General features: G+C 45.4%; 1 protein-coding gene across 1 annotated transcript; it reads left to right on the top strand.

The window, feature by feature from the left end:
- The first annotated feature begins 1,249 nt into the window (after nucleotides 1–1,249).
- On the top strand, nucleotides 1,250–10,798 carry LOC102948662 (beta-defensin 119). The gene is made up of 2 exons (XM_007073534.2): nucleotides 1,250–1,473; nucleotides 10,543–10,798. Exons 1-2 carry the CDS (start codon nucleotides 1,419–1,421, stop codon nucleotides 10,734–10,736), a joined length of 249 nt encoding a protein of 82 aa, XP_007073596.1. The 5' UTR covers nucleotides 1,250–1,418; the 3' UTR covers nucleotides 10,737–10,798.
- Nucleotides 10,799–11,065: the final 267 nt, after the last annotated feature.

Here is an 11,065-nt window from a genome sequence, read left to right on the forward strand (position 1 = left end):
ATCCTGGTATTCTTGGATTCTAGAATTCTCTTCGTTCTTCTTCTCCTGTCATAGTTTCTGAAGTTCTGCCCGAGGTCCAGTCCTTATTCAGCTTCCTGAGATGCTGGGCTGAAGGGATACAGTCCACGCACTTTCTCTACACCCTGGAAGGACTTGGGTTGCTTCCCCATTAGATCACTTCTTATAGGTCAAGGTATGTTATTTATTCGGACCACAGGTATTTATGAAGTTCCTGCGATGTGTTGGGTGTGTCAGAGGTTGCTAGCTCCTCCCCCAATATCTGTCCTTCCCTTTTTCTTAGTAAGACTACCCCCGAATGTTAGCTAGCCATGGTTGCCCTAGAATAAGGAAAGTATTTCCATTCTACCCTGCAGGTAGGTGTGCCCCTGTGAGTAAGTTCTGGCCAATGTACTGGAGTGGAAGCCGTGTGTGCAGATTCTGAGTGGTGTCCCTTAAAGGCAAAGGTATGCACTTCATTTCCTTCTTTCTCCTCCCCCGGATGGCTGCAGCGGGGACTGGAGCAGCCCTCTCAGGTCATCAAATGAAGCTGCCTGTGGAGGATGGCAGAACATCAAGCCAGGGGGACCCTTGCTCTCTGCTGAATCAGGAAGCTGCTACACTGAACTCCTTGCCCAGACTTTTCCATGAGAAAGAAGTCAATGTCTGTCTTTTGGAATCCTTGTTCCGGGAGAATACCTGTTAAAACAGTTGAATTAATATTCTAGTCCAGGGGAGGTTATGAGCGGTGGGGTTACAAGGCACATTTCTGACATTCGAATGGAAGAGACAAAGATAAAGCATGTAAAACAGAATTGAAAAGAACGGATACATCCGTGCAGGTGGTGCACCAAGGGCTGACGATCCAGAGCCACTGTAGGTGGGAGTGCCGATATCTAGGGTGACTAGGAAAGGCCTGTCCAGGAGGTGACCTTCCAGATGAGGCTGAATGATAAACAGGAGCCAGCCATGGAAGGTCTCAAGGGAGAACAAATAACAAAGCTAAAGCCCTGAACTGGGAACCAGATTGGCGAGGTCAAGGCTTGGAAAGATACGCCTATGTATCCTTTTGTTAGAAAGCTGAGAATAAGTACTTTTTTTAATTAGGAATTTCTTGATGTATATTTATGCATTCATTAATTAGTTCTTTTGGTCTTGAAAGGCTTAAGAGGCTCTAATTTGCCCGTCTCCTCCCACTATTGGCACGGGTGCTGGCCAGTTTCCCACACTCTCATCTCGTGCTTTGCCACGAAATCTGCTACACACTGTCCTTTGGCCTGGCTGATCTCATATAAATCCTCTCCTGCTAGAATTCACTGCCCACAACCCTGCCAAAAAAAGCGAGGCTCATCCCTGCTGCACAGAACTCTATTTCTATCCCCTGCAGCACAGCCACCTCCTTCTCCTGTGACCTGCCAGCCATGAAGTTACTTCTGTTTCTTCTCATCCTTCTGGCCATGGAACCAGTGGTCTCAGGTAACTTGGGTCCCTCTCAAGTGTCTGGGATCGTGGTCATGAACTTTTCACTTTCCTCTCCTCTTCACTGCGGGCAGCACGAAGCTTTTCCTCATCTGATGCGGCTTTGGGAGGTTTCCCCATGATCAGCTCACATCCACATTTTTCCCTGATTCTTTTTTTTGCCAAGGTGGTGGGATGGTAGCTATTTGGAGCATCTGACACTTAAGGGCAGGGTAGTATTCTGGTGGGACCTGGGAGACGGCTTAGGGGTGATGGGTTGGGTGCAGACTGGGGACTTGTTGGGGGCTTTAGGACATTAGATTAGAAGCTGATGACGAGTTGTGATGGGGAGAAAGACCTTGGGGTTGGAGTGGTAGGGGGAAGATTAGGACGAGCTGGAGGTGAGGTATTGGGCTTCCCTGATGGTTTGGAGAGGGCTGGGGAGGAGATGGGATTTGGGGTTGAGTGGAGGTGGTGCTGGGGGTAGACTGGGGCTTGGGCGGAAGCTGGGAGTTGGTAATGAATAGTGCAGGGTGTCTGATGACTGCTGCTCAGAATTGAGGCTGGTGACTTGATTAAATTTGGGTCTGGCTTGGAGTTCAGGCTCAAGGGGCATTGAGTTGGGTAGGGCTCAGCATCCTACTTCAAATTGGACGGGGTTTTGAATTTGAATTGGGTGAATATGGTCAAGGAGGACTGGAGACTGCATTGTGGCTGGACCCAGGGCTAGTTGAGCTGAAGTTATGGCCAGGCTGTTGATAAAGAGCTGAGTCTGTTGAAGTGTGGATGAATCCCTTCCATCTCCTAATCTTATAGTTGTTTATTTCCTTTCTCGTCATTCCCAAGCTCCATTAAGGAAGGATCTTCATTGGCAGCAAGTGATCCCAAAGTTAGGAGTAGCAGGTTGGGGGATAGGAAGACAGAGGGTGGGATGTCTGAAAGCCTTGGATCCCCCAAGGTTGAAACAATTGTCTTGGTTCCCTCCCCTCTCAAGATCGTTTCTCTCCTTTCCTGGGACTGTGTCCAGTGTTACTTCCTCAACTGTCTCCCCTTCTCCCCTGTCCTGTTCCTCCTCTTGTCTTACCACTTGAGGGATACTAACATCTGCTTAATGGTTGTTCCTGGGCCCAACAGCAGAGTGTTGGATGAATGGACATTGCCGGTTGGTGTGCAAAAGTGATGAAGACAGTCTCATTCGTTGCTCAAATCGTAAACGGTGCTGTGTCCTTAGTCGTTACTTAACTGTCCAACCAATGACAGTTGAAAGAATACAGCCCTGGACCGTTCCTCCGATGTCCAAGCAAGTAGAACATAAAGCCAAACCTGGCAAAAGAGGGAATATAAATGGATATCGTGGATAGAAATGGCTTTGTTTCAGGTTCCTTAGCTCCCACATTCCGTTAAAAGTCACAAATCTGTTTCTTGTGGCCGTCAATCATGAGGAATGATGCTCCAAATGGATTGAGGGTGGAGGGATGGCAGGATGGGCGTTAAGAGGTAGCAGAGGGACATCTCTGGGGCTTGGACGCAGCAGTGGGGTGATGGTTCCTCATCTACCAGCTGCAGGAAAGGCTACTGGGTCGGGAGTGGACTGAGAAGTACATCTGGGAAGCCAAGAGACTTAAAGGCACAGCAGGTCCTGAGAGGGGGAGAACCCTTGGGCGGGAGAGTTGGTCCATCCTGGAGGTGAAAGGCTGGGGGTTGACATGGGCTGATTAGAGCCCAAATCCTTGGGTTTCTAGGGAAATTGGCTGAGATGACTTTTGATCTTGGAGATCCCACAGCGCCAAGGATCAGAGGGTTTCCAAGTGCTAAAAACAGATAAAGCACATGATTTTACCCATTTATAAATGAGTTTGTTTACTATCCAGTTCGTCTGTTCTGTCATGGATTCAGTTGTTCAGTCCCCTCAGCCTTGCCACTTACCGCTGTCAGACTCTGTTCATATCCCCCTCCAGGCTTCAGCTTTCCCATCTGCGAAGTTGGAACCATAGACAATCTCAAAGCTCAGGATTGTGGGAAGAAGGAAGTGAAATAATGTAGCTCACAGTGCCCAGTATATCGTAAGCCCTAATTAATGTTAGCTATTACTATTATTGCTCCTTGATTTCTTCAAGCATTTAAGGAATATGTGCTGTGTGCCTTCCAGCTGTGTTAGACTCTGAGGGAGACAGAAACCTGCCTCATTTAATTTAGCCTGGGAGAAGACCAACCCATGGGGAACATTCAAGAATTCTGATCGGTACCTAGAGGACTTGGGTGTCTTCCCGGCTTTGTGGTCTCAAATCCTATTCTCTGGGCCCCATGTATCCAATACAGTTGTTCATCCCTGAACTGTGTTCCCTGTAGTGAGGTCAGAGACCAGGAATGTTCTGTAAAGCATGGTTCATGACATGAAGACAGAATAAGTTCATCCTGACTCTTGGAGATAATTTGCTCTCAGTTCAATATTTCTGCTCTTAGACTCTGGGAAGAGAGACACCTCTTCCTCTGATCCTGGTCCTACTCTGGGTGTCCTCTGATTAAGTCACTCCCTATGGGGCTGAGAGTTGATGGGGGCAAGTGGGATGTATCCATTTAGAGACCGTGTCCTCCTCTCCTTCCAAGACCGTGCTTTGAGCACCTGGGGCGTGGAATTCCCTCCCAAAGAACCCCCGTGCTGTTTCCAAGGACCACATGGGCTTTCCCCAGCTCCACCCCTGGAAGGTGGGGCCCACTGTGTGTGCAACTTAGGCAGAAGGAGGATCAAGGACACTCTTGTTTGCAGGGGCAGTGGGCCATTGGGGATGTTCAGGCTGCACTGTCCATGTCTTGCATGAAAGAGTCCTCACAGTGTGGGGCAGAGTTGGGGATGGGAGAGAGGAGAGCTGGGGTGTGGACTGAGCCAGCTCCCCTCAGGCCGCCATCTTCCTGCACAGAACTCTGAAGAATCCAAGAATCACAAATTCAAATCTGCCCTTTCAGGTCATTATGAAGGGCTATTTCAAAGATCTTTTTTTTTTTTTTTTTAATTTTTAAAATGTTTATCTTTGGCGGGGGGAGGGGCAGAGAGAGAGAGGGAGACACAGAATCCAAAGCAGGCTCCAGGCTCCGAGCTGTCAGCACAGAGCCTGACGCGGGGCTCAACCCCACAAACTGTGAGATCATGACCTGAGCCAAAGTCAGACACTTTGACCGACTGAGCCACCCAGACACCCCATGAAGGGCTATTTCACAAAGGGCCATAGGATAGATTTTGTTTATCTCACTTGTTAGCTTTATTCATAACTGTTAAATATGCAGACATATGATAGATGAGCTTCCATTTGCATTCCTGCCCCGGGACCCACACACATTAGGGTTGTGTCTGGAATCTGGATCGTGCTCTGGTGCACAGCCCATCTCCAAGCTCACTTCAGAGGCAGGGGTTGCGTAATGTGTGCGTCCACATGCTCGACGCCTGTGTGATCTGGGGAGACTCTTAGGCTGCCCACCAGAGCTCCCTGGGCCCTGGGTGAGACCATCCAAAATACTTCCTCACTGGCTTCTCTGCCTCCAGATTCTCTTTGCTGCAGTAAACATGGGAATGCAGATACCTTTTTGAGATCCTGTTTTCATTTCCTTTGGATGTATACCCAGAACTGGGATTGCTGGATCATAGGATAGTTCTGTTTGTAACGCTTTGAGGAAAATATTGTTTTCCATTGTGGCTGCACCAATTATATTCCCACCAACAAGTGCACAAGGGTTCCCTTTTCTCCCCACCCTCATCAACTTTTTATTTGAACTTATTTGAACTTTTTATTTTGAAATACTTATTGGTTCATAGGAGGTTGCAAAGGTAGTACAAAGAGAGGTCCTACGGACCTTTCATACAGTTTCCTACCGAAGATTATATTTTATGTAACCATAATACAATACACAAACCAGGAGACTGGTATTGTTGCAATGTGTGTGCATACTTCTATGGCATTTTCTTGCAACTGCAGCGTTGTGTAACTACCACTGTTATCAAGATACAGACCCATGCTATCAGCATAGAGATCTTTCTCCTGCTACTCTTTCACAGTGGCACAGACTCTTCCCTGCCTCCACCGTCTGTCGCTAACCTTAACCTTTGGCAACCACTAATCCGCTTCTTATCTCCCTAATTTTTATCATTTAGAAAGTGTTATATAAATGGGATCATACGTCATCTTTTGAGATTGGCTTTTTTCTTTTTAAGACAGCATTATGCTCTTGAGATCTATCCAAGTTGTATGGATCAATTTCTCTTAATCTTTAAAAAAGGTCATTTCTTTTAAAATCTGAGTAGTTCTAGCCAATGCATCAAGGCAAGAAAAAGAAATAAAGGCATACAAGTTAGAAAGGAAAAAAATAAAAGCTGTCTGTATTTGCAGATATCATAATGGCTTCTGTAGAAAATCCCAAGGAATCTACAAAAAAAAAATCTAGAACTAATAATTCAGTTCAGTAAGGTCCTAGGATACAAGATAATGGATTAATGAGACATCTGTAAGAAAAGAAAGAAAAGAGAAAGAGACGGGGGGGCGGGGAAAGAACCTCAATCTAAACCTCACATCTTATACGAAATTTAACTCAAAATGGCTCATAGATTTAAACATAAGATGTAGAGGCGCCTGGGTGGCTCAGTTGGTTAAGTGTCTGACTTCAGCTCAGGTCATAATCTCACGGTTCGTGGGTTCGAGCCCCACATCAGGCTCTGTGCTGACAGCTCAGAGCCTGGACCTTGCTTCAGATTCTGTGTCTCCCTCTCTCTCTGCTCCTCCCCAACTCGCGCTCTGTCTCTGTCTCTCAAAAATGAATAAACATTTCAAAAAGTTAAAAAGAAATAAATAAAAATAAACAAAAGACGTAAAAGTATAAAACTTCTGGCAGAAAACATTGGAATAATCTTTCAGGCCTAGGGCTAGGTGAAAATCTCTGAGATATGAAAAGCACAATCCACAAGGGAAAAAAAAGTTAGCAAGTTGGACTTCATCAAAACTCAAAACGTTCACTCTGCAAGAGGGCCTGTGAATAGGATATACTGAAAGGCAAATTGCAGAAATATTTGCAAGCCACGTATCTGACAAAGGACCTGTACCTAGAATACAGAAACAACTCTCAAAACTCAACAGTAAAAACCAAGCCATCAAATTAGGAGAAAGACAATTCATCAAAGAGGGCATACAGATGTCAAATAGGCACACGGAAAGATGTTCAACATCGTTAGCCATCAGGGATATGCATATAAGATGATATGATATGGGAATGCAAGCTGGTGCAGCCACTCTGGAAAACAGTATGGAGGTTCCTCAAAAAACTAAAAATAGAACTACCCTACGACCCAGCAATTGCACTACTAGGCATTTATCCACGGGATACAGGTGTGCTGTTTTGAAGGGACACATGCACCCCCATGTTTATAGCAGCACTACTGACAATAGCCAAAGTATGGAAAGAGCCCAAATGTCCATCGATGGATGAATGGATAAAGAAGATGTGATATATATATATATATACAATGGAGTATTACTCGGCAATCAAAAAGAATGAAATCTTGCCATTTGCAACGACATGGATGGAACTGGAGGGTATTACGCTAAGTGAAATCAGTCAGCCAGAGAAAGACAAAAACCATGTGACTTCACTCATATGAGGACTTTAAGAGACAAAACAGATGAACATGAGGTAAGGGAAACAAAAATAATATAAAAACCGGGAGGGGGACAAAACAGAAGAGACTCATAAATCTGGAGAACAAACTGAGGGTTACTGGACAGGTTGTGGGAGGGGGGATGAGCTACATGGGTAAGGGGCACCAGGAATCTACTCCTGAAATCATTGTCTAACTAATTTGGATGTAAATTTAAAAAAATAAAAAATAAAACAAGTTAAAAAAAAAGATGATATGGTATTCCACTACATAATTATTAGAACCGCTGAATTTAAATGCAGTGACATTACCAAACACTGGCAAGGATGCAGAGAACATGGACCTTTTATACATTGCCACTGAGAAGGTTAAGTGGTATGGCAACTCTGGAAAACAGTTTTCCAGTTTCCTTTTAAAAAACAAAATATACACTGTGTTACCCAGCAAATGCACCCCTGGGCATTTAATCTAAAGACATGAAAATTTAGTTTCAAAAACTTGTAGATGAATGTCCATAACAGCTTTGTTTGCCTTTAAGGGATTCTTTAAAAAAATTTTTTTTTACGTTTATTTATTTTTGAGAGAGAAAGAGACAGAGTGCAAGCAGGGGAGGGGCAGAGAGAGAGGGAGACACAGAATCTGAAACACGCTCCAGGCTCTGAGCTGTCAGCACAGAGCCCAACGCGGGGCTTGAGCTCACGAGCCATGAGATCATGACCTGAGCTGAAGTCAGATGCTTAACAGACTGAGCTACCCAGGCGCCCCTTAAGGGATTCTTTTTTTTTTTTTTTTCAACGTTTTTTATTTATTTTTTTTGGGGACAGAGAGAGACAGAGCATGAACAGGGGAGGGACAGAGAGAGAGGGAGACACAGAATCCGAAGCTGGCTCCAGGCTCTGAGCTGTCAGCCCAGAGCCCGACGCGGGGCTCGAACTCACGGACCGCAAGATCGTGACCTGGCTGAAGTCGGACGCTTAACCGACTGCGCCACCCAGGCGCCCCTAGGGATTCTTTAAAAAAAAAAAAAAAGACTTTATGCTTTTAGACCGGTTTTAGGTTCATAGGAAATTTGAGAAGAAGGTACAGAGATTTCCCACATATCCTCTACCCTCACTCATGCACAGCCTTCCCTATTATCAAGGTCCCTCACAGAGTGGTACATTTGTTACAACTGATAAACTCTATTGACACATCATTATCACCCAAAGTCCATATTTAAAAAAAATTTTTTTTAATGGTCATTTATTTTTGAGACAGAGAGAGACAGAGCATGAGCAGGGGAGGGGCAGAGAGAGAGGGAGACGCAGAATCCGAAGCAGGCTCCAGGCTGTCAGCTGTCAGCACAGAGCCTGACATGGGGCTCAAACCCATGAACTTGGAGATCATGACCTGAGCCGAAGTCAGACGCTCAACTGACTGAGCCACCCAGGCACCCCACCCAAAGGCCATATTTTACCTTGGGGTTCACCCTGGGTACTGTACTGTGGGTTTGGACAAATGTATAATGATATGAATAGATCATTCCAGGATCATATGGAGTAACTTCACTGTAAATCCTCCAAATCCTCTGTGCTTTGCCTCTTCATCTGCCTCCTACCCCAACCTCTGGTAACCACTGATCTTTTTATTACCCCCGTTATTTTGCCTTTTCCGAAATGTCATACAGTTGAAATCATACACTATGGAGCCTTCTCAGATTGGCTTCTTTCACTCACTGATGTGCATTTAAGAGTCCTCCGTGTCTGTTCGTGACTTCATAGCTCATTTCTTTTTATCACTGAATAATAATCTCTTGTCTGGACAGACCACAGTTTATTTGTCCATTCACCTACTGAAGGGAATCTTGGTTGTTTCTAATTTGGGGCAGTTATAAATAAAACTACAAACATCATGTGCAGATTTTTTTTTTCATGGTGAAGACTGGTTTATTGGTGGTAGTTAGTATAAGTCAATAAATATTGATCCTCAAAGAAGAACCTAGTTATTTATTGATTACTGGTCCATAGAGATCTGAATGAAATTGAACCAGCTGCCTGCTGAGATGATACATGGAAGTCAATGCTGCTTCTTGGGAAATGGAGCCACAGCTAGCTGATATATAGCATAGGCTGTTCCACCAACTGTAAGCATCACAGTGGCTCTATACGGGAAGACATCAGCTCTCTCTCTACAGGGAGACATCAGCTCTCTCTCTACAGGAAGACCTCAGCTCGCTCTCTCTACAGGAAGACATCAGCTATCTATACAGGGAGACATCAGCTCTCTCTCTACCGGAAGACATCAGCTCTCTCTCTCTCTATAGGAAGATATCAGCTCTTTCTCTACAGGGAGACATCAGCCCTCTCTCTACAGGAAGACCTCAGCTCTCTCTCTCTACAGGAAGACATCAGCTATCTATACAGGGAGACATCAGCTCTCTCTCTACCGGAAGACATCAGCTCGCTCTCTCTCTACAGGAAGATATCAGCTCTTTCTCTACAGGGAGACATCAGCCCTCTCTCTACAGGAAGACCTCAGCTCTCTCTCTCTACAGGAAGACATCAGCTATCTATATAGGGAGACATCAGCTCTCTCTCTACAGGAAGACATCAGCTATCTATACAGGGAGACATCAGCTCTCTCTCTACCGGAAGACATCAGCTCTCTCTCTCTCTACAGGAAGACATCAACTCTTTCTCTACAGGGAGACATCAGCTCTCTCTCTACAGGAAGATATCAGCTCTCTCCCTCTGCAGGAAAACATCAGCTCCGCTACCCTATGGATGCACTGGAATTCCATTATCCTCCTGAAACTTTTGTTTCTCTGAGCTTGATTTTCAAACTGCCTGTGTGAAGCACAGTGAAGCAGTTCATGTGCAGATTTCTGTGTAGACATAAGTTTTCAAGTTCTGGTAAATACTAAGAAGCACAACCGCTGGATTGTGTGGTAAGTGTATGTTTCGTTTCATAAGAAACTGACAAACTGTCTTTCAAAGTGGCCGTATCGTTTCGCATTCCCATCAGCAGCATAGGAGAGTTTCTGTTGCTTTACATTCTTCCCAGCATTTGGTGTCAGTGTTCCAGATTTTGGTCATTCTAATAGGTGGGCAGTGGTGGCACATAAGTATTTCAAAAAAAAATTTGTTTTTTACATTTATTTCTGAGAGACAGAGAGAGACACAGCACAGGTGGGGGAGGAGCAGAGAGAGAATGAGACACAGAATCCGAAGCAGGCTTTGGTCTCCGAGCCGTTAGCACAGAGCCCCATGAGGGGCTCGAACCCACAAACGGTGAGATCTTGACCTGAGCCGAAGTTGGACACTCAACCGACTGAGCCACCCAGGCACCCCACACATAATTATTTCAGCCCTTTAGGTTTTGACTGTGCTCCTTGACTCCTCAGATCTATGTTAGTATTGCCAGTATTAAATGGAAATTAACTATCTGTATTTTTTTTTTTTTTTGGCCAGGCAGACATCACACTCTTCGATGCATGGGAAACATGGGAATCTGTAGACCCTCTTGCAGAAAGTCTGAACAACCCTACCTCTACTGCTTAAATTATCAGTCATGCTGCCTCCAGTCCTACATGAGGATAAGCATTTCTGGCAGAGAGACGAAAAATGACTGGAGCCAACAGAATCGCTGGCCAAAAATACCTTGAGTGCTGGTGATCAGCATCTTCAGGCTGCTATCAAGACCCCTTATTAAAATTCATGCACCTGCCACCCTTGTCTGTCTTTTGTCCATTGGAAATCACAGCGAGAGATTGGGTTTTGCGTGATGAGGTATCTGTGCCATTCTGGATCCAGCTCTGTGGGAGAGAAAACTGGAGTGACAAGAAGAATCTAGAAAAACCACGGACGATGGGGAGAGAAGGTCCTGAGGCCACTGAGGGAGAGTTGAAGCGTTTGGGCAGAGCCAGGACTTCAGCTGTGCCGCGGAGGGCTCAGAGGGGGATCAGAGTTAGTGGGATGGATGCACAGGGCAGTG

The sequence above is a fragment of the Panthera tigris genome, chromosome A3, assembly GCF_018350195.1.
Source record: "Panthera tigris isolate Pti1 chromosome A3, P.tigris_Pti1_mat1.1, whole genome shotgun sequence".
NCBI lineage: Eukaryota > Metazoa > Chordata > Mammalia > Carnivora > Felidae > Panthera > Panthera tigris.

What these genes read in the sequence shown, in the direction of transcription:
- LOC102948662 (XM_007073534.2), top strand. Translation starts at nt 1,419, where the DNA reads ATGAAGTTACTTCTGTTTCTTCTCATCCTTCTGGCCATGGAACCAGTG. An exon ending in CATGGAACCAGTGGTCTCAG is followed by an intron (nt 1,474 to 10,542) that starts GTAACTTGGGTC and finishes TTTTTTGGCCAG; the next exon opens with GCAGACATCACACTCTTCGA.